The 23,599-nt window shown below is 41.6% G+C and overlaps 1 protein-coding gene across 1 annotated transcript in view; it reads left to right on the top strand.

Annotated features, from left to right (window-relative positions):
- The window catches only part of LOC142409858 (mucin-2-like), a 62,251-nt gene that overhangs the window by 6,433 nt on the left and 32,219 nt on the right, over positions 1–23,599 (top strand). The window contains exons 8-31 of the mRNA XM_075501614.1: positions 268–484; positions 824–949; positions 1,998–2,115; positions 2,967–3,105; positions 4,574–4,684; positions 5,096–5,165; positions 5,952–6,089; positions 6,174–6,338; positions 7,096–7,190; positions 8,212–8,338; positions 8,906–9,161; positions 9,770–9,819; positions 10,440–10,540; positions 10,669–10,820; positions 11,367–11,505; positions 11,607–11,720; positions 12,052–12,231; positions 12,737–12,976; positions 13,582–13,738; positions 14,326–14,454; positions 14,799–14,940; positions 16,211–16,254; positions 16,354–16,557; positions 17,841–18,538. Of these exons, the coding sequence (XP_075357729.1) occupies positions 268–484; positions 824–949; positions 1,998–2,115; positions 2,967–3,105; positions 4,574–4,684; positions 5,096–5,165; positions 5,952–6,089; positions 6,174–6,338; positions 7,096–7,190; positions 8,212–8,338; positions 8,906–9,161; positions 9,770–9,819; positions 10,440–10,540; positions 10,669–10,820; positions 11,367–11,505; positions 11,607–11,720; positions 12,052–12,231; positions 12,737–12,976; positions 13,582–13,738; positions 14,326–14,454; positions 14,799–14,940; positions 16,211–16,254; positions 16,354–16,557; positions 17,841–18,538 (3,912 nt within the window). The remainder of the gene's footprint in view (positions 1–267; positions 485–823; positions 950–1,997; positions 2,116–2,966; positions 3,106–4,573; positions 4,685–5,095; positions 5,166–5,951; positions 6,090–6,173; positions 6,339–7,095; positions 7,191–8,211; positions 8,339–8,905; positions 9,162–9,769; positions 9,820–10,439; positions 10,541–10,668; positions 10,821–11,366; positions 11,506–11,606; positions 11,721–12,051; positions 12,232–12,736; positions 12,977–13,581; positions 13,739–14,325; positions 14,455–14,798; positions 14,941–16,210; positions 16,255–16,353; positions 16,558–17,840; positions 18,539–23,599) is intronic.

Below are 23,599 nucleotides of genomic sequence, written 5' to 3'. Positions count from 1 at the left end.
CGTGTCTTAATACAAAGAAACTGTATAATGCTTGGGAAGTCACCTGAGCTGAAAGTAACTCAAGATATGGGAAGATATGGGAGTTAATCAAAGGAGTTCCATGTGTACTTGGTCTATTGTTACACTTCTCCCTAAACATCTCCTTATGGCTATTGTTGGACAGGTTTCTGGACCAGATGGACCTTTGGTTTGTTCTGCTACATGGCTTAAATAATTAGTTTCATATTATCTAAACACTTGTTTTATCTTCTCTATTTTCCCTCCTAGGCTTCTATCTGTGAGACAGTATTGACCAGTAAAGCATTTACAAGCTGTAATACACTTGTGAATGTTCAGGACTACATTGAAACTTGTATACAAGACCTATGCCATTGTGATAGCTCTATGGTTGACTTCTGCATGTGCAACACCTTTGCTGAATACTCCAGGCAGTGCGCTCATGCAGGTGGACAGCCTCTGAACTGGAGAACCTCAGAACTGTGTCGTAAGTATCTCAGGAAGGAACTTTCACCTGTGATTACTACCCATACCTGGTAAACTTCAAATATGTGAATTTTTTTTCTGAAGAAGAGAGACGTTTAAAGGTGCATGTAATTTTCATGAAACCAGTTTTAACCTGAGCATACTCAAGACTTTGGGAATACGGAAGTTTAGAGGATTTTGCTTTACTGGGGGTTTTAAATATATACCAGAAAATGTTGCAGCCTCCACTTGGATCAGGATTCCCCATTATATCTTGATAGAAAAAATCCTAAATTGCAAATACTGTTTTCTCAACATTTCAAAGGAAAAGTCAGCATTATAATGCTCTTTCTACTTTCAGCCAAATTATGTCCTTTCAACATGCAATACCAGGAGTGTGGCTCCCCCTGCTCTGACACGTGCAGCAACCCGGAACGATCTGCACTTTGTGAAGATCATTGTACAGATGGCTGTGTCTGTCCTCCAGGTAAGCTTATTTCCTGCCCTTTTCTCATAGCTAAAACTGCTAGAACACTTATCTGTACACATTTAACAACTTTCATACTCTATATCATTCTCATCATGTCATCGCCATTATTATCATCAAAGTAACAACTACATTTCTTTCTTAATACACAGGCACCATTTCTGTTCAGATTACTAAAAATGCCCTTTTAAACAACAAATGTTCCTGAGACGTGTACATAATGACTGAACTGAGAATAAGATACTTTGCTCCTAACAATAAGGGGAAGTCTTCTATTCTCAGCATCCATAGTCAGTTCACAGAAAGTATGTAATGTTTAATCACATTTTGCCCACAATGATAACTCCTGGTGTTAGCAAAGCTACATCTGGTTCCCCAAACTACCAAACCCTTCCCGTTCAGTGCTGTGTGTCTAAACAACAAGGAGATAAGAGAGCACTAGGCAGTGTGTAAAATCTGGCACTTCAGAGAATTACACATGAGAACTGAATATCAGTACAAGACAAACAACGCAAATGTGTTCTCTTTGTGCACATTTACTTCTGGGACTGAGAATTGTTGCTGTGTGAGTGACTACATGGTAGGATCTTCACCCCTTGCAGCTCTTCTGCCCATCCTCCATGATGTCTCACAGAATTCACCATCACTTCTTTGTATAATAGCATTGACTTCTCTTAGATAATCCTCTGCCTTTGGGTATAAAAATATTTACTGTACAAATATGTCACTGGGAAGTCTTACAAATGGTTCATCTGTTCCACCTCATTATCTAGTAATTTTAATCCTAATTCCAATCTAATGAAGTCTAGAACAGAAAGCTATTTCCCTAGAGGTCTCTTTTGATCACCCTAAGATTTTAGGTAGGCTTCAATGGAATATAGCCCTTCAATCCCTACATAGCTGGCATCCTATTATTTTAAAGTACTTTCTATTTATTTTCTGTGTAATACAGAAGAAATGGAACATGCTTTCAGGCATCTGCCATATATGTGTACAAAAGCAGGTTCTGCAGTGCACAGAATGAGTAACTGATCATTTCTTTCCCTAGGAATGGTGTTTGATGACATTAATGGTGCTGGCTGCATTCCCCGTAAAGAATGCCACTGTACCTATGAAGGTGAAACTTATGCTCCTGGTGCCTCCTTCTCATCTAAATGCAGATCATGGTAACATACTCCCTTCCTCATACTTCTTTTTTTAGGCGCATTACCTGAACATTTTGAAGACAGGGAAAAATTACTAATTTCTCCTTAAAAAGAAATGAGGAACTACTTATCGGCTGAAGTTCCTTGATTACACATTTTTAGAGGATACTTACATCTCTGTTTTCTCCTCACACTTTGAAGCAAGAATTTGAGTTTAGATATAGGTACTCCAATTTCAAGACCAATCAATTAAAGGAGACAATCAAATTCAAATACCGGAGGTATTTAAAAATGTGAATTACTGTGTTATGTCCTTTGCCAGCACTACAGTGTAATACTAGGATGCTCATGTAAGTAGTATGGAGGATGTGACATTTAGGGACTTGTTGCATTAGACAGAGTGAGAGATCACATTTGAGAGGCATGTTTGACAGATATGTTACATATTTTTTCAATATCACTATAATTACTGCAGTATTATTGCATAAGTGTATGCAAATGCACCTATCTATCTATGAATACAAGAACCGCAAATATGCATGTTGTTTCGCAAGAAATACTTAACATGTTTGAAGCTCTAGCCATGCTAATGGAGAGGAGCGGTGATCCTTCCTATGTAGCAGAATGGATGCCAGGTTCGCCAGGACTGAATTCTGTCCAAAGACTGGACATGAACAGCAATATATAAAAAATTATCACTAATATAAATGTGCCTGCCCCATACTTATTCTGAGATTTCAAAGCAATGTTGGTTTCTTTGACAGTATGATCAATGCTTCAAGAAGAAAATTAAGGCACCAACTGCCCCTATTTTCTCTTATTTCATTTACACTTGCATTACCCAAGATTACTGAATTCCTTCTTCATTTCAGTACCTGTGCTGGAGGTGAATGGTCTTGTGTCACTCAGTCATGCCCTGGGACTTGCAGTATTGAAGGAGGCTCCCACATTTCAACATTTGATGACAAATATTATTCCTTCTTTGGAGACTGTAGCTATGTCCTAACCAAGGTAAAAATTATTCACAATCCTTGCTAAAAGCAATATGCTAAAGCAAAGTGTTTTTATTATCTATAACGTTGTTTAATTAAAACTACTGGCAATCACATCAACTTCCTGAAACTTAGAGGGTCAACATGGAGCCTTAAATGGATTTCAGGGGGCTTTCTTTTAGGGTTGTGCTAAATAAACAAATTCTAGTAGTTTTGTGTTCTTTGATCATCGTTTAAGAATTGCACTGAGTTTTTAGGTTCCATGAAACCATCTCCATGCTTCCCATTATTTTTTTAATTCAATATTGCCTGTCTGGTGTTTTATAAGTACTTCTTTCTGAGCAATGTGTTTATTATGTCCATTGGTACTGTCCTTTTTGTAAGAGTTAATATAGTTCAATGGCTTATTTGATTAACAGTATTCATAATGGAATTATTATTATACAGAATTCATGGGAGAGGAGTTATTTCATCAAACTGAATGTTACCAAGAAAAAGAATGATAAAAACTTAGAAATGAGCTAGAATGAGGTAATCTAGAGATCGATTAGACTAAATCAATGAAACTTTTTGATGAGATTCACAAGCATTGGGCTCAATCCCCAATGGGAGCATAGATCAAACTTACATGTTAAACTCCCCTTTTGGCACCAACATGTAAAATTTGATTCTCAGAGGCTCTGAAGGTACAGAAAAGCCCTAAACTTGGACACAAAAGGTAAAAAAGCCCACAATTTTAATACTAAATTTACAGATGGCTTTAATTCTGCATCTCAGATGCCCTCAATTTAATCTTCATTATGCCAAGAAAGTGATAAGAGACATATAGAATCACAGCCTTCTACGTGTTTCCCTGTAATGTCTTGGCCATGAGGCACACTTTGAATATAGCTCAGAGAACACAGTCCAACAAAGATCAGAAGCAAGAGGAAAACTGAATTTTGCCTTTATTCAGTAGCTTAGTGAATAGTGATTTTGGCTTAATTTTCTCCTATGAGAGGATATTTAAATGCATATTTCCTACCTGTTAAAAGAATGTCCAAATCACCAGGCTCTTTGATAATCTATTCAGTGAAGAAGAGACTGGAAACAATTTCTCTCCTCTCCCAGGTAAACACCATAACCAATGGGCAAGAAAGGCACACTTCCTTCTTCTTCTCTAGCATATTAAACTAGTATTATCTAAACATTAGGAACTGGTATTACCTAAACATTAGGAAGTTTTAACATTCAGCTTAATATGTCTAACTTGCCCTTGAATGTCAGAAGTAATGGATAGCTTCCACTGTGCAGACTGCATGAATGCCAGCTTACTTGATGACTGTATACATGTATGTAAGAACATATGAGCAGGAAGAAAAGGACTAAACGATATTTTTAAATTACTTCCTTCAGTAAGAATGCCATTTGAGTGTGAACCTTTTCAACATAAAAATATTTTAATATAACAAATCCTTTTAATAATATATTTTGTTTTCTTCTTCTAGCTCTGTGACAGCAACGAATTCACTGTTCTGGGAGATATCCAAAAGTGTGGCCTGACTGACACTGAGACATGCCTCAAGGGTATAGCCATCAGCCTAAGTGGAGGACAAACTGTAAGTAGCAAATGTAGACACCTCACATTCTGCAGGGATGTTCTGAAAGCTTAATAGACAAGTAGTTTGCAAATGACACACAACAGCACAGACAGGAAATCTGCACTGATTTTTTTTAATCTCATTTGAACATTATTCAAAGAAAAATTAAGAATAAAGTAGGTACATTGGAAGTCAAGATTCTAGTAGTCTTCTGTCATTTAGTTATCTCTGGGCTTTTGCTATTTTGTTTTGACAGTCAATGGACCACAGTAATAAAGACTAAAGAAATAGTATAGGAATCGGAACATCATCACATTCTCCCCCCACTTTTTTTTCCTTTATCCTGAATAATACTACATAGAAAATATTTGGAAAGTGTTTTACCTTTCCTAAATACGCTTGATAATCATTGCCTTTTCTTGTGGACAGAACATTGTGATTCAGCCTTCTGGCAGTGTATTTGTGAATATGATCTACACACAGCTGCCATTCTCTGCAGGTAAGTTCCTCTGGAAGACTTCTGTGATGTTTCTCATTTTGACTTTAAAATGTTATTACGCCAGTTAATCTAAAGCCAAATTCTACCTTTGGTTACACTGAAGCAAACCCGAGGTACTCCAATAGAGCATAGTCTCTCATTTTTAAACTAGTAGGGTTTGCCTATTCAACTCTTATAATTTTAGCCAAATTATAGTCTAATTTTACCAATATCAAATTAAATGGAGATTAAATTCAAGCAAATAGTATAATTGCACACTTCCAGATCCAAACATTGCCATAAGAGAGGAAAGAAAAATTCTGATATGCAACAGGATTCCAATATCTCAAGTTGTTTAGTTCCCTGTGTTCTCTCTGTCCCTTTGCTTGGTGCACATTCACCACTGGAGAGTTTCTCTCATGCCAGTTCTTCTCAGATACTACTGCACCTGAACAGAAAACAAACCATGAAAGGACAGAGTACGTCCAGGTTGGAGTCTACCACTAAATCATGCTATATAATTTTCATCAAGCAAAGGTGGTCTTTTAAATAGCAACAGAAGTGTGTGTTCTTCCCCTTATTTTAAAAACCTGACAGAAAGTGGAGGTTTTTTATACATTTGTTGCTTAGGGTAAAGACAGCCTGTTTTGGTGCTGGATTTGAAATCCTATATGGATCATTTTTCTTCCAGTTAGAAGGAAATTAGGATCTATCAAACACAGCTGTAGAATTCCTCTATATAATGAACAGTTATTTCAACTGTTCATCTCATATGAAATTATAACTCTTATGTTCTTATGTCCCTAGCGAATGTCATCATCTTCAGACCATCATCTTTCTTCATCATTCTGCAAACAACCTTTGGTCTTCAGCTACAGGTTCAGCTTGTACCTCTCATGCAACTTTTTATAGATTTAGACCCATCGCATAAAGGGCAGACCTGTGGTAAGTGATCTTACTGTAACAACTGCCTTCGTCAGTACACTTCACTCTGTAGGAGACTTTCACAGCTCATCTGCTTCCTTTTAGGTCTCTGTGGAAACTTCAATGACATGCAGACAGATGATTTCAAAACCACCAGTGGTGTAATAGAGGGTACTTCAGCTGCCTTTGGCAATACTTGGAAAACTCGGGCTGATTGTCCTGATGCCAAAAATACCTTTGAGAACCCCTGTACTGTCAGCATACAAAATGGTAAGCTCAGCGTATAGTAACCTCTTCTATTCTCTTTTAAGACAGAAAGAAGGAATAAGCTGATCAACCACCAAGCATTTAGCCAAAATAACAGTGGACTGTTTGCACACACATTATTTTCCTCAGTTGACACTAGAAGTTTCCAATTAATAAATAATAACTAGGATAATATTTTGGATCTTCAAAAATATTCCTTTGGATAAAGAAAGCAAGTGTTTTTGCCAACTTACTTAAGGGAAACTGGAACCATACAGTGTATCAGGGATCCATTCTTGGAAAGGACTGATTGTCATATAGGAAAAAAGCTGTGCATAGCCCCACTGAACGCTGGACTCAGTGTGGTCCTTCCACTGTTAAACTGAGAACCAGACTTACATTTCAGAGCTCCATAGCTCTCAGGCTCCATTTCAGCCAATGACATACATAATTTTTGAGCATTCACAAGTCACTCTTCTGTTTTCTGAGACGAACTAGCTTATTTTTAATTCACAATGTGAACCTTCTGGTTCAAAATTCAGTTTGAGGATGTCTTAGTTTATTCCATGACAACTACCACGAATTAAGAGCATTCAGTTTATGAAGAGTTCATATTTCTGTATAGAGGAAGTAAAAGACTTTGTGTTTCAGCAAATGCAGAGCTGAATTCTATTGTAAAGTTAAGCTTCTGCAATTTCCCTGCAGGAAGGATAGTTACATTGAGACAAGAGTTTAGACAATGAAGTGCAATTGAAATTCTTATCACATTTTCAATTCACAGACCAGTATGCTCAGCACTGGTGTGGACTGCTCTCTGATGCCATGGGACCTTTTGCTGAATGTCACTCAACAGTGAATCCAGAAGTTTACCAGAAGGTACTTGGCTCTTAACTTTTTCCCATTTAAAAGAAAAAACCTCAGATTTCTGGTACTAACACCTGAGAGAATAACTTGCCAACTGGGAGGAGATGCATTCATGACAGTTCTTTTCAAGCCAAGGGTTTGTTTTTATCTACACATCATAATAATTACTCCTTTGTAAAGGTATCTTTCTTTCCATTCCCAGGAAGATAAACTTACAGGCTTGTTCCTGCTGCCCATGTTTTTAGGCACTAATCTAAATGCCTAAGCTAGGAGCTTGGAATCCCTGGACTCCTTATCAGGTCAAAGGACAAAAGCTGTCCCTCCTGACATATAAGGAAAGTTTTAGTCAGAATCTTAACTAGCACTTTGCTTAGTTCCTCTGAACTGCTTTCAGAAGGCTTTTGCATATATCCAAGGACAAGGCAAGAAATGCATGTAAGAAGCAGCAAAGAGATTTAGATAAGATGAGAACAAAAATGTTCCAGGAATTCAAGGTGATGAAACTTTGGAACAGGCTGCCTCGGGACTTTACAAAGTATCGCTGTTATTGGAAATCTGTAAGATTATGTTCAACAAACATCTTCTGGAATGATAACATTATAGTGACCTTGCCTGTCCTAGCAACACATTAAATGACTTCTTGTTTTCTTCATTCCTCTGATGCAGAGAGCCCAAGCTTCTAAGCCTAAGCCCTAAAAGTTGGGTGGTGTCAAATACCTTCTACTTGTTCTAAGTATATATGGCACAGTGGCTACAAACCGGAAGTAGTTGGGAAACCTACCAACACCTGAAAAAGAACAAGAAAAAGAAAAAACAGTTTAAAATTGTGGACCTCTAGTTACTCTCTATCTTTGCAGAGAATCTTTTTTGAAAGTGCTCAATGAAATCTTCAAATGAAAAACAGGCATATGTTTACTTATGCATATGGATTACACTCACTTTTAGCTCTAACAAACATGACACTCTAAAATGTATAGAGCGCCATGGCTTTGACATGACAATCTGATGATCGTATGTCATCCTCTATCCCTAGAACTGCATGTTTGACACCTGTAACTGTGAGAAGAGCGAGGACTGCATGTGCGCTGCCCTTTCCAGCTACGTCAGGGCCTGTGCCGCTAAAGGAGTTCTCCTCACTGGATGGAGGAGCAAAGCCTGCAGTAAGTTCTACATCCCTGTGCTTCTTGAAACTTATCATCCAGAAGGCTCCACACAGCAACTCTGAGGGATTCCCACCGTAAATTGTGTTCAATTGTGTTTTAAGTATAGCATTGACTTTCAAGAATTTGAGGAGGAAGGGAATACCATAAAAAACAAGCAATAAGCAGGGAGAAATATAAAAAAGAGGCTTTGTTAGATTACTTGCTCAGAACCAGTAGAAGCAACATGGACATCAATACCCTTGCAAGAGGAATAAAATAAGTAGGGTGTTTCTCAATTTACTTTGACAAAAAAAAATAAAAATAGAAATGAAGAAAACCACACTATGCATTAATATAATGGAGCTTTTTTCTTTTTTTAACCTGGACATTTGTATTCGTGAAACATTTATAGGGCAAAATTCTACTCTAGCAGTACAAAAAAAAATTACGCTATCAAGCATATCAGTAAAGCACATGTACATACATTGCCATGTTTATCCTATATACTTTACTTCAAATACTGCGTTTATACGTACATTGATTCTTAAATGAACTACAAAAGTAACTCACTTTTTTACTCTCAAGCAAAATACACCACCTTGTGTCCGAAATCCTTGAAGCATACTTACAATGTCGATTCCTGTCAACCCACCTGCCGGTCTCTGAGTGAGCCTGATGTCACATGCAGCATCAAGTTTGTCCCAGTTGATGGCTGCACCTGCATAAATGGAACCTACATGGATGAAAGTGGCAAATGTGTGCCTGCTTCTAGCTGTCCTTGTTACTACAAAGGAATGCCTCTGTCTTCTGGAGAAGTGATTAATGATAATGGTGTTGTCTGGTAAGAGATTTGTAAACAAAAGAATGAGATTGGATATAAGCAATCATGAAACCATACATACATTATGCAATCTATTCAAATCAAATGCATTTCTCTCCCTAATAATTTCAACACAAAAAATTACAGATCCTTAAAAATTGTTAGGGCTACTCATGTTTGGAAGGTTGTACTTAGACTACTACAGGAATTCAACAAACTATACTGTGGTGGGTGAGCCTTGGCTAACAGCCAAACTCCCACCCAGTCGCTCACTCACTCCCCACCACACATACTTTTCTTACCCATGACTGTAAGAGACTTGTTCCATTGTGAAAGATGCTCGATAATCCTGTTACAGATTATTCCCGTTATGAATGGAATCTGAACTATTCTGAAGGGCAGTTTTTAACCAGGCAAATGGACCAAGCAAACCTATCTTTATATAGAATATACTTGTATTTTGGTCAGCTCTAATATAAAATATTTTTAATAGTACAAACTATTCTGATAAAGGACACATTTTCTCTGTTTTATCACACAGTAATTTTTTGTTAGTTTAAATTCATTAGGAAACGAGCTGAAACTTAACAAAGAAAAGCAAAAATTTATCCATTCTCTTTTTTTTATAGCACTTGCACCTATGGAAAGCTGAGCTGCATTGGACAGAAACCTGAACCAGGTAACATATCACTCAAGACTTTCCTTTAATTCTCCCTTTCCATCTTCACCATTTTCAGTTCTCTCTTTTTTTGTCATAATGATGCAAATTGTACAAGTCTGAAATCAAACAAGAAAATGAACTGACGATTTCTGTAATGTAGAGGATATTCCCAAAATATAAAGAAACACTGTCTTTATATTCAGCCACCTTTCAGATGGCTGAAACAAGTTATATCCCCTGGGTTACCCAGAGGAAAAGAATACTTGGTCACTTCACTGAACATGAGGTGAAAACCATCGACATTTTAAATAAAATGAAAGTACTAAAAGTCTAAAAAAAATACAAAGTAAACCAGGATCTTTGTTTTCTTGGGGTTTTTTTTTGCTGAAAGGAAGTGTTTCACGAAGCTAACTAAACATTAATTTCTATGAGTGGTCCAAGCATAAGCACAAAAACCACATGAGCATGACTTCAAAACAATATTCAGTTTCTCTTTCTGGTCAAATGCATTATATTAAGGTACATGTATCTCACAAAGGAGTCTTTTTTTTTTTTTCCCCTTCAGTGTGCATTAAGGAAACACAAAGATATAAATATGCGGTTGATCTCACATTTCTCATGGCTTTTCTCTCTTTCAGTCTGTATACCTCCCATGGTCTATATTGACTGTGGTAATGCCACTGCAGATGTGGTAGGAGCGGGATGCCAGAAGAGCTGTCAGACTCTAGATATGGAATGTGTAAGTATAGACTCTTTATACTCAGTTGAAAGCACATTAAACTAGATCTCTTTTACAGTTACCAGCTGCAGCTGGGCTCTTCCATCAGGGAAATGTTTCAAGTCATGTTTTCTATATGGTCCTTACAGTACAGAACCCACTGTGTCTCTGGCTGTGTATGTCCTCATAACCAAGTGTTAGATGGCAAAGGTGGCTGTATAGCTCCAGAAGACTGTCCATGTGTTCACAATGGGAATTCCTACAGTCCAGGAGAATCAATCAGAGTTGGCTGTAACAACTGGTAAGAGCATATTGAAAAATATTCTTTTCAAGCATCTGAAAGGGAATAGTTTAAGCTCTAGGCGAATTACAACATTTCACTCTAGCAGTATCAAGATTTGTAGGAAGGAATCCTACATAAGATGATCCACTTAGTACCTAAAAAGCAAGCTCTGGCTGTTTTTTGCAATGGCACACAGCACAGAAATTGCAAGTGGTCAGAAGAACAATATGGTTTGGATGTTGTCATATTCATTTGAGTCAAGAAAGATTTTTTTCCTGCAGGCAATCCCTACATTTCAATACACCCAACAAGATTTGGAAATGTGAAAGATTTAAAGTATTTTCTACCCCAAATTATTCATGATATCTTGAAGTAACACAGTCTTTGGATAAATCCCAAAGGCTCTTGAGCTATGCTGCATTTCTGAGAATAAGCAAACCTTATTTTTTCATTACAGGCTTAACACACTTTAAAATCAGATTGATGTACATGCAGGAATACACATATAGCTATACCATGTGTATGTCTGGTTTTTACATTTGAAGTTCTTTTCATCTTATATAGCACATGTAGAAACAGAAAATGGCACTGCTCTGAGGAACCTTGCCTGGAAACCTGTTCTGTTTATGGAGATGGGCATTACACCACCTTTGATGGCAAACGCTTTGATTTTGAAGGAGACTGTGAATATGTTCTGGTCCAGGTAACAGACTCCTTCCCAGATTTTTGCACTATCGAAGTATCTTGCATTTTACATATGACTATGTAGCATAGTTAACACTGAATATCATTCCCCTGTTTCAGAACTACTGTGGTCAACAAGGTATGAAGCAGGGAACCTTCAGAGTCATCACTGAGAACATTCCATGTGGCACTACAGGAACCACATGCTCTAAGTCTATTAAAGTTTTCCTGGGAGTAAGTATTTTCTTTAATGAGTTGTACACCAGGCCTAATGTGCCAAAAGGATGGAACAAGCTGTCCCAGATAGACTGCATCGTAGAAGTGTCCTCCAAGACAGTGAAAATGTTACTACACTTCTTTGCTCACTGCCAACAATTCTGCTTTCTGCTGGAGAAAGCAAAGGAGGGAATTATAAAGAGAAATTGGTTAATGTGAGGTTGTTGAATAGACTAACTTTGATGATAATAGAGTTATTATTTCAATAACAGTTACTGGCAATATATAATACTGTTGCCAATAGGTGACTTTTTAAATTGGTCTCTAACTTTTTCTTTTCCTGTCCTAGAACTATGAGCTGGTACTCAGTGACGGGCACTCTGATGTCATCCAGAGGACACCTGGAGGAAAAATGCCATTCCAAATCCGTTCCATGGGCATCTACCTGGTGGTTGACACTACTGTTGGCCTGATACTCATGTGGGACAAGAAAACCAGTATATTCATCAAACTTAGTCCCAGCTTTCAGGTACATTTTGAAATCCAAAACCTGGATAAAATTGTTTCTGAAACATATTCATGTTACCTCTCAAAGAAATAAATGGAAATTTAGGCTGTAACCAGAAGACTGAAAGAGCAGTGATTGCATATTATTATCCTTGTAGTGTTGACTTAGATTGTGTACTACACATTTTCCTTAAATTACATTATTCAGCAATGGCATAACAGCAACTACATCAGTAACTTTCTTCATGAAAAGCCCTCGCTGAAAAGGTATGTTCAGGATTAGAGAAAACTAATTAGCTCAATACTAAGAGCAAAAACCATGAGTCTACTCTGCTTCCTATCGTTATCCTGCCTAACAACAAATTAGAGACATCTCTTCATCAAAGGTATTTTATGAAAATGTCCAAAACTGTTACTAAAGAGGCCCAGATAATCTTAAATAAGATTCATCCTGAGGTCTGTTACTCGCAGAAACTGAGAAACTGTACCTTACCGATCTTTGTCATTTTGTGTTTATGCCCACACAGGAACATGTCTGTGGACTTTGCGGAAACTATGATGGCAATGGAAATAATGACTTCACTACTCGCAGTCAGTCTGTAGTAGGAAATGTGCTGGAGTTTGCCAATAGCTGGAAAGTGTCTTCTAGTTGCCCAAATGCCAATCGTACCAAGGATCCATGCACTGCAAATCCATACAGGAAAGCCTGGGCACAGAAGCAATGCAGCATCATTACCAGTGAAGTGTTTGCAAAGTGTCACTCCCAGGTATGACAAAAACTTCAGTCTTAAATTCTCTTGATCCAGAGATTACATTAGTTTTTATGTAGGATAGCTGAAAAATACACTAAAATAACTTTGTCATGTTTGACAAAGTGAAGTCAGACCGAGTTCCAGGGAGACTGCATAGAAAGTATTTTCACTTTCATTTTCTCAGTTTGTGCCTTGAACTTGTACACTAAAGAAATTGATAGTTGTTTTTTTTTTTAATAGAAGGGACAATCACAGATAAATCTCATGTTTATTTTCTCATATTATATCAATAATATGTTTATTTTCTAATGGCATCATTTTCTACTAATATAAATGTCAGCCACCTGTCAGCACACGACTGTGTGCTAGCTTGTAGTAATGTAGCAGTATTCTCCTGCAAATGTATCTTCAACATCAAATAGTTCTTAGCATTACGAGTTATTAGTAGTAGCTTTATTCTACATTTTCCTCTTGATTTTTCAAAGCATTCTCATAGTTTCTTCCTTTCTTATCTTTCTCACACATAGAGAGTTGTCAGTTTCAGATATTTTATTCAGCTTTTTTATTCAGCCTTTTCAAAGAGGACAATTGCATGAAAACTCAAATGTTTCCTCCAACAGGTTGAACCAAATGAATATTATCAAGCATGCGTGGATGATGCTTGTGCCTGCGACACTGGAGGAGACTGTGAATGTTTCTGTACAGCAGTAGCCGCCTATGCTCAAGCTTGCAATGAGCTGGACATCTGCATTTCATGGAGAACCCCATCCATTTGCCGTGAGTCTTACCATACTACTTTTTGAAGGGGTCTAGAGAGAAAGAAAACAGAGAAGAAAAAAAGAAAAACAAGTAGAACAAAGAAAGAAAGAAGGATAAAATTGTATTTGTAAGAGGCACTGTTGTATTCTAAAAACAGCAAAAAAGCCACAAAGCAAGTTGGGTAAATCATTGGAAGCCAATCTATCTTCTTAAAATGAAACCATTGATAGTAACTTTAACAGTCATTAGTGTCTGATTTACTTGTCAACCATGATACACAACTGGTGAACTATAATATTATATTACACTCCCACCTGTCTACATTGGGCTCAATGTAAATAAATATTAGTGCATACTAGCTAAAATCAGTTATTCAATTAATTGATTTTTCACACTTAATGTGTAACTCTGTTCTATGCTTTATAACTTTATTGGTGTCAAAAGGTGGTAGAAGTGTAACAATTGCATTAAATTAGAAATAAGACGATATACTGTTCACCACCTATGTGATTATGCTGATCATATGGGATTTTTACCCAGCAAAACTGAAAGACTGTAGAGCAAAAAGATCAAAGGTCTTTTTCTGTCATTTCTCCTTCCTCTAGCTCTGTTCTGTGATTACTACAATCCACAAGGGGAATGTGAGTGGCACTACAAGCCATGTGGAGCCCCTTGCATGAAGACCTGCAATAATCCAAGTGGGAACTGCCTTCATGAGTTGAGAGGTTTGGAAGGTAAACATAATTATGCATATCTCATTCTACTTATAAAAAGCTAAAATGTAATATGATTAACAAAATTTATATTACTCAGTGTATGACATGTTTATATCAGAAATTATAAGAACAGATTTTCTAATTAGTATCTTACTCCATAATGGATCATGAATGTCTTTGGAGTGAAGATGAGGACAAAATGGTCCAAAGCTTAAAGTGCAGTCAAAGGAATAACAGTAACAGAGTCTGAAATTCCACTTACCATACGGGATAATTTGGGGAAAGCAGACGTAAGCAGAGTGTAGAGTTACTTCTGCTCGTGAAAGGCCTAGTGTCAACATAACTCTCATTTTCTATTGCAGGCTGCTATCCACACTGTCCAAAGAATAAGCCCTATTTTGATGAAGAAACCATGACTTGTGTTTCTAATTGTGGTTGTTATGAAAATGGAAAAAATTACAAACCAGGAACGCAGATGCCTTCAAAGCAGAATTGTCAATCATGGTAGGTTTAGTAAAGATTTTTAAACGTTGAGTTTAAAGTTGTGGAACATAATTCATCATGCATTAAGTTTTTTGTTCGCCAGTAGGAACGAGGCCAGTCATAGGCTGCTGAATAATGTCTAATTTTCTTCCATTCCTAGAAACTTAAATGATGACATGGTGAAACATTTTACCATAGAGAGATTAATTTACTACTTATTTTTATTCTTAATAAAGTACTTTTAAATTACTGTTATTATCATTATTAAATTCAGTAAAAAGAAATTAAAATAATAATAGTTACAGCCATAGTCTGAGAATTTTTATTAAGATATCCCTAAAATAATTATGTGAAATTATTTAGAAGTTAGTAGGCAACTAATCTTCATTGTTTTGACCTTGTTTCTGTTATTGCACTGGTACTTGCATATTTGCAACAGTCAACAAGTATACTCACACATTCTGTCAGAATTGATGACATGTTGGGAAAAGTGCTCCTAAGCCTTCTATCAAATAGCAAAAAGTTAGCAGAACCAGTTGTGAAGCAGTTAACACCTGTCCTAAGATACCTTTAAAGTAGCTACACTTGAATACTGTAAGCAGTGCAGCCAGAATGTCAAAGAGCTTAGCACAAAGCCCATCTGAGCTAACCCAACTTTCATGGCATGTTTTGCAGTTCATAGACAGCTTTGCCTGCATCGTCTGTGTCATTAACAGCACTAAACCTAACCTGTTAAATACATATCTATATTTACTTAAGTTTATTCAGTGTACAGATGCCCTTAGTCACTGTAAATAAATATATCAACATTCAGTTCTTAACAGATAATAGGTAAATTCCCTTTAAAAACAGAATGCATTCTTGCATCTTTTGGAAGTCTGATGGAAATTCTCTGTGTCGACAACCTCAACATCTGTGATACAGTGACCCTTTCTCAAATGATACATTTACTGCACTTTCCCATCCAAAAAATAAGTGTACCTATCAGGGAGATAAGAACATTTCAAATGACCCCTCCCCACATCTTTGCCCAGACTCCAAAAGCACCAATAAGGATACTGGGTGCTTAGCATGCTGGCATAGAAGAGTTGCCTTTCTTGCCAGAAAACTGAGTGATCCTACCTAACCTGAATTTGTAGGCCAGAACTGAATATCTAACTCAGAGAAGACAGGGTTTTTCTACATTTAAACACACAATGCATAGCAAAGGATTGATAGAAAAAAATGAAACAATAAAATGATGTCACGAACCAATATTCAAATTCATCATCTCCTTTTTTCTCTTTTCCAGTGAATGCACAAATCATGGCAAAAAATGCATATATAATGAATATGGTATGTTGACAGATTTTTTTTTATCTGAATAGGATGCATTTGAGGTACTCTGCTTTGTGTTTCAGACACCAAGGAATAACACTCTCTTTTGATTTACAGAATGTGTCTGCATTTATGAGGGACAGAAATACAACTATAAAGATGTGATCTACAATACTACAGATGGCACAGGAGGGTGTATTGTCGCAACCTGTGGTCCCAATGGAACACTTCAAAGGATTGTCTATGAATGTCCAATCTCAGCATCACCCACAACAACAACGTTTCACTTCAGCACTACGCCACCTGCCACCAGTTCCACAGGTACATCCTTTATAGCCCATAAGAGCATATTCTGTTCATTAGTGAGTAAAATATAGCTACAAAACCATGGCCACACTCACAACATAAATGAATTAATACAACCTCAAAATAAATGACAGTAAGCCTCATTTGTTATTAGCATTTGTTTTCAGTCAGTATTCAGTAACCAAACCAATACAAGGAAATAAACATAGAAAATAAAACCACTTCTGAAACACCAAAATGGAAACAACTGCACACTGGTTTGATACTATTATTTTGCTTATCCTCATAGTGAATTATAAAAAAACAGTATCAGATTTATTATCTGTAATTGTAACTATTTCTCTACCTGGAATCATCTTTACTGAACAAATAATTCATTATTTTTCCTATTACATTACAGAATGATTACTTTCTGTAAAATTCCTGGTAGGGTTCATGGTATTTATAATTACAGTACTAAGTGGATTGCTCAGATATTGGCATTGAGATACTGAAATTTTCATTTCTAGAATTCCTATTCAGCATTCTTCAGGTTGGTAATCTCTAATTGCTATGGGCACATGTTGTTTAATGAAATAAGTATTCAGTATAAAATTTAGAACGACACGTTTTGAAATCACAGAAACCATCACTGCTGCTGGAAACAATTAGCCATTTTCCAGCCATTTCACAATAAGAATTCACCTGCAAAAACTTATGGACTGCTCTCCAACCAATAAATGGTTTCTTAAGACCAGAGCTAAAGTTACAAAGTGCTAATAATGCTGCATTAGACATCTTTTACTTCAAATGAAGGAGCAAAGACAATGCAGCATATTACATGAGGAGTCAACTCATTTGGAAGAAAAAAGTACCTATGAATCTTAATGCATAGACTAAATGTTATTCTTTCCACTGGATTTTAATCTGGGCTTTGACATTCCAGAGAGACTAATAAATACTGAAGCAAGATACAAACCAAGCAATTACACTGAATAAAATGCAAAAAAAAAAGTGAGGATTTTTTTCCCTCTATGTGTATAAATTATGCCCAAGACTTATTTCACCACTTTGTAAAAGATAATTGGCATTCTTTTGGGAAGTGACAGTTCCAAGCATGTCAGTACATTAAACTGCTGAGTGATGGATTTTCTGTTCTACTTCATATTAAATTACAAGTACACTAAACTGATGCACTACAGGCTCACAATGCAAGCAAATTACCTTAGGAAAATTTTGAGCTTTTAATATAATAAAAAAGATAATATCTACAGGAATTTATTCTAAGTTTCGTGGTTTCTTCTTTTTCTCTTTCACAGTGTCACCAACCACATCAGTATGTGTTCGTGAAACCTGTGAGTGGTCAGAATGGTACGATGGGACTCTGCAAACCCCTGGCTATGATGGTGGAGATTTTGAAACCTTTAATGATTTGAGAGCTAAAGGTTATGAAGTCTGTAAAGCTCCACGGGCTGTTCAATGCAGAGCAGAGAAATTCCCTAATATACCATTGAAAGACCTTGGCCAAAAAGTAGAATGCAGTACAACAGCTGGGCTTATATGTTACAACAAAGATCAAATTTCAACAATGTGCAACAATTATGAAATCAGAATCTTATGTTGTGTTTTTGTACCATGCTTATCCACAACACATTTCAGCACATCAACACCAATCACAACTGCAGCTAAGAGCACAGAGACATCAAGTCCCACTGAAGAAATTACATCATTTACAACCACTACAGCATCACCAGTTACTACAGTATCTGAAACTACAACATTCACACCTTCACCTACTAAAGAAACAACGAGAACCACAACCAAAATTACAACACCTGTCACCACTTCTCCTTCAACAACTCCTCGTTGCATTAAAGAAGAATGTTACTGGTCAATGTGGTATGATGTCAGTTATCCAGGGTCTGGATACAATGATGGAGATTTTGATACAATTCAGAACATTAAAAAAAAGGGATACAAAGTCTGTGAACACAGAAAGGATGTTGAATGCAGAGCAGTAAGCTTCCCTAATACACCATATCGCCTCCTAGAGCAACACATAACATGTAATACAGAAGAAGGGTTGAAATGCTACAATAAAGAACAACTACCACCCATCTGCTATAACTATAAACTAAGATTTAAATGCTGTACAAATATAACAGTACCGTGCCATTCAACTACAGCGCACCATAGAACTACACAAAAATCAACAACAATGCAGATTATTTCAACAACTCTACGTACACCAGAGACAGAATCATTGACAACGCCGAACACAGAAACAAAACATAAGACAACAACAATACCAACGACACCACAAGAAACAACCTATGTTCATACCAGAACTATATCACAACCACTGACACAAAGTCAAACTGAAAAAAACACCACGACAACCTCAAGCCCTGCTACAACACCTACCTTACGCACCCACCCCGTAACCTCCACCACCTCCACCACCACACAGTCCACTACCGTGCCCTGTGAACGCGAAGTGTGCTCCTGGAGCGAATGGTTCGACGTCGACTTCCCCTCCTCGGGGCCCAGCCAGGGAGACTTCGAAACCTACCAGCACATCCGGGCCGCCGGGAGGGAGGTCTGTCAACATCCAAAGGAAATCGAGTGCCGGGCGGAGGACTACCCCGAGGTTTCCATCCAATCCGTCGGACAGGTCGTGCAGTGCGACGTCCACTTTGGACTGGTGTGCAAGAACGAAGACCAGACTGGCAAACTTAAGATGTGCCTCAACTACAAGATCCGCGTCCTCTGTTGCAGGCCTAACTACAATTGCCCAACCAGCACACCCTGGACCACCACCAGCCCCACCACTATCACCACCAGCAGAACTCCAACCTCCACCACAGTCACCACCTCCACCTCCACGCCCTACTTCTCCACCACAGTCACCACCTCCACCTCCACGCCCTACTCCTCCACCACGCGGCCCACCTCCCCAGAAACCACTTCGCAAACCTACATCAGCACCACCAGTCCCACGCCGACCCCGACCGTACCCACCCACCCCGTCACCTCCACCGCCACACAGTCCACTACCGTACCCTGTGAACGCGAAGTGTGCTCCTGGAGCGAATGGTTCGACGTCGACTTCCCCTCCTCGGGGCCCAGCCAGGGAGACTTCGAAACCTACCAGCACATCCGGGCCGCCGGGAGGGAGGTCTGTCAACATCCAAAGGAAATCGAGTGCCGGGCGGAGGACTACCCCGAGGTTTCCATCCAATCCGTCGGACAGGTCGTGCAGTGCGACGTCCACTTTGGACTGGTGTGCAAGAACGAAGACCAGACTGGCAAACTTAAGATGTGCCTCAACTACAAGATCCGCGTCCTCTGCTGCAGGCCTAACTACAATTGCCCAACCAGCACACCCTGGACCACCACCAGCCCCACCACCATCACCACCAGCAGAACTCCAACCTCCACCACAGTCACCACCTCCACCTCCACGCCCTACTCCTCCACCACGCGGCCCACCTCCCCAGAAACCACTTCGCAAACCTACACCAGCACCACCAGTCCCACGCCGACCCCGACCGTACCCACCCACCCCGTCACCTCCACCGCCACACAGTCCACTACCGTACCCTGTGAACGCGAAGTGTGCTCCTGGAGCGAATGGTTCGACGTCGACTTCCCCTCCTCGGGGCCCAGCCAGGGAGACTTCGAAACCTACCAGCACATCCGGGCCGCCGGGAGGGAGGTCTGTCAACATCCAAAGGAAATCGAGTGCCGGGCGGAGGACTACCCCGAGGTTTCCATCCAATCCGTCGGACAGGTCGTGCAGTGCGACGTCCACTTTGGACTGGTGTGCAAGAACGAAGACCAGACTGGCAAACTTAAGATGTGCCTCAACTACAAGATCCGCGTCCTCTGCTGCAGGCCTAACTACAATTGCCCAACCAGCACACCCTGGACCACCACCAGCCCCACCACCATCACCACCAGCAGAACTCCAACCTCCACCACAGTCACCACCTCCACCTCCACGCCCTACTCCTCCACCACGCGGCCCACCTCCCCAGAAACCGCTTCGCAAACCTACACCAGCACCACCAGTCCCACGCCGACCCCGACCGTACCCACCCACCCCGTCACCTCCACCGCCACACAGTCCACTACCGTACCCTGTGAACGCGAAGTGTGCTCCTGGAGCGAATGGTTCGACGTCGACTTCCCCTCCTCGGGGCCCAGCCAGGGAGACTTCGAAACCTACCAGCACATCCGGGCCGCCGGGAGGGAGGTCTGTCAACATCCAAAGGAAATCGAGTGCCGGGCGGAGGACTACCCTGAGGTTTCCATCCAATCCGTCGGACAGGTCGTGCAGTGCGACGTCCACTTTGGACTGGTGTGCAAGAACGAAGACCAGACTGGCAAACTTAAGATGTGCCTCAACTACAAGATCCGCGTCCTCTGCTGCAGGCCTAACTACAATTGCCCAACCAGCACACCCTGGACCACCACCAGCCCCACCACCATCACCACCAGCAGAACTCCAACCTCCACCACAGTCACCACCTCCACCTCCACGCCCTACTCCTCCACCACGCGGCCCACCTCCCCAGAAACCGCTTCGCAAACCTACACCAGCACCACCAGTCCCACGCCGACCCCGACCGTACCCACCCACCCCGTCACCTCCACCGCCACACAGTCCACTACCGTACCCTGTGAACGCGAAGTGTGCTCCTGGAGCGAATGGTTCGACGTCGACTTCCCCTCCTCGGGGCCCAGCCAGGGAGACTTCGAAACCTACCAGCACATCCGGGCCGCCGGGAGGGAGGTCTGTCAACATCCAAAGGAAATCGAGTGCCGGGCGGAGGACTACCCCGAGGTTTCCATCCAATCCGTTGGACAGGTCGTGCAGTGCGACGTCCACTTTGGACTGGTGTGCAAGAACGAAGACCAGACTGGCAAACTTAAGATGTGCCTCAACTACAAGATCCGCGTCCTCTGCTGCAGGCCTAACTACAATTGCCCAACCAGCACACCCTGGACCACCACCAGCCCCACCACCATCACCACCAGCAGAACTCCAACCTCCACCACAGTCACCACCTCCACCTCCACGCCCTACTCCTCCACCACGCGGCCCACCTCCCCAGAAACCGCTTCGCAAACCTACACCAGCACCACCAGTCCCACGCCGACCCCGACCGTACCCACCCACCCCGTCACCTCCACCGCCACACAGTCCACTACCGTACCCTGTGAACGCGAAGTGTGCTCCTGGAGCGAATGGTTCGACGTCGACTTCCCCTCCTCGGGGCCCAGCCAGGGAGACTTCGAAACCTACCAGCACATCCGGGCCGCCGGGAGGGAGGTCTGTCAACATCCAAAGGAAATCGAGTGCCGGGCGGAGGACTACCCCGAGGTTTCCATCCAATCCGTCGGACAGGTCGTGCAGTGCGACGTCCACTTTGGACTGGTGTGCAAGAACGAAGACCAGACTGGCAAACTTAAGATGTGCCTCAACTACAAGATCCGCGTCCTCTGCTGCAGGCCTAACTACAATTGCCCAACCAGCACACCCTGGACCACCACCAGCCCCACCACCATCACCACCAGCAGAACTCCAACCTCCACCACAGTCACCACCTCCACCTCCACGCCCTACTCCTCCACCACGCGGCCCACCTCCCCAGAAACCGCTTCGCAAACCTACACCAGCACCACCAGTCCCACGCCGACCCCGACCGTACCCACCCACCCCGTCACCTCCACCGCCACACAGTCCACTACCGTACCCTGTGAACGCGAAGTGTGCTCCTGGAGCGAATGGTTCGACGTCGACTTCCCCTCCTCGGGGCCCAGCCAGGGAGACTTCGAAACCTACCAGCACATCCGGGCCGCCGGGAGGGAGGTCTGTCAACATCCAAAGGAAATCGAGTGCCGGGCGGAGGACTACCCCGAGGTTTCCATCCAATCCGTCGGACAGGTCGTGCAGTGCGACGTCCACTTTGGACTGGTGTGCAAGAACGAAGACCAGACTGGCAAACTTAAGATGTGCCTCAACTACAAGATCCGCGTCCTCTGCTGCAGGCCTAACTACAATTGCCCAACCAGCACACCCTGGACCACCACCAGCCCCACCACCATCACCACCAGCAGAACTCCAACCTCCACCACAGTCACCACCTCCACCTCCACGCCCTACTTCTCCACCACAGTCACCACCTCCACCTCCACGCCCTACTCCTCCACCACGCGGCCCACCTCCCCAGAAACCACTTCGCAAACCTACATCAGCACCACCAGTCCCACGCCAACCCCGACCGTACCCACCCACCCCGTCACCTCCACCGCTACACAGTCCACTACCGTACCCTGTGAACGCGAAGTGTGCTCCTGGAGCGAATGGTTCGACGTCGACTTCCCCTCCTCGGGGCCCAGCCAGGGAGACTTCGAAACCTACCAGCACATCCGGGCCGCCGGGAGGGAGGTCTGTCAACATCCAAAGGAAATCGAGTGCCGGGCGGAGGACTACCCCGAGGTTTCCATCCAATCCGTCGGACAGGTCGTGCAGTGCGACGTCCACTTTGGACTGGTGTGCAAGAACGAAGACCAGACTGGCAAACTTAAGATGTGCCTCAACTACAAGATCCGCGTCCTCTGCTGCAGGCCTAACTACAATTGCCCAACCAGCACACCCTGGACCACCACCAGCCCCACCACCATCACCACCAGCAGAACTCCAACCTCCACCACAGTCACCACCTCCACCTCCACGCCCTACTCCTCCACCACGCGGCCCACCTCCCCAGAAACCGCTTCGCAAACCTACACCAGCACCACCAGTCCCACGCCGACCCCGACCGTACCCACCCACCCCGTCACCTCCACCGCCACACAGTCCACTACCGTACCCTGTGAACGCGAAGTGTGCTCCTGGAGCGAATGGTTCGACGTCGACTTCCCCTCCTCGGGGCCCAGCCAGGGAGACTTCGAAACCTACCAGCACATCCGGGCCGCCGGGAGGGAGGTCTGTCAACATCCAAAGGAAATCGAGTGCCGGGCGGAGGACTACCCCGAGGTTTCCATCCAATCCGTCGGACAGGTCGTG

Source organism: Mycteria americana, chromosome 5 (assembly GCF_035582795.1).
Source record: "Mycteria americana isolate JAX WOST 10 ecotype Jacksonville Zoo and Gardens chromosome 5, USCA_MyAme_1.0, whole genome shotgun sequence".
NCBI classification, from domain to species: Eukaryota; Metazoa; Chordata; class Aves; order Ciconiiformes; family Ciconiidae; genus Mycteria; species Mycteria americana.
Note: the sequence above shows the minus strand (reverse complement) of the source record. Positions and strands in the feature narration are given on the sequence as shown.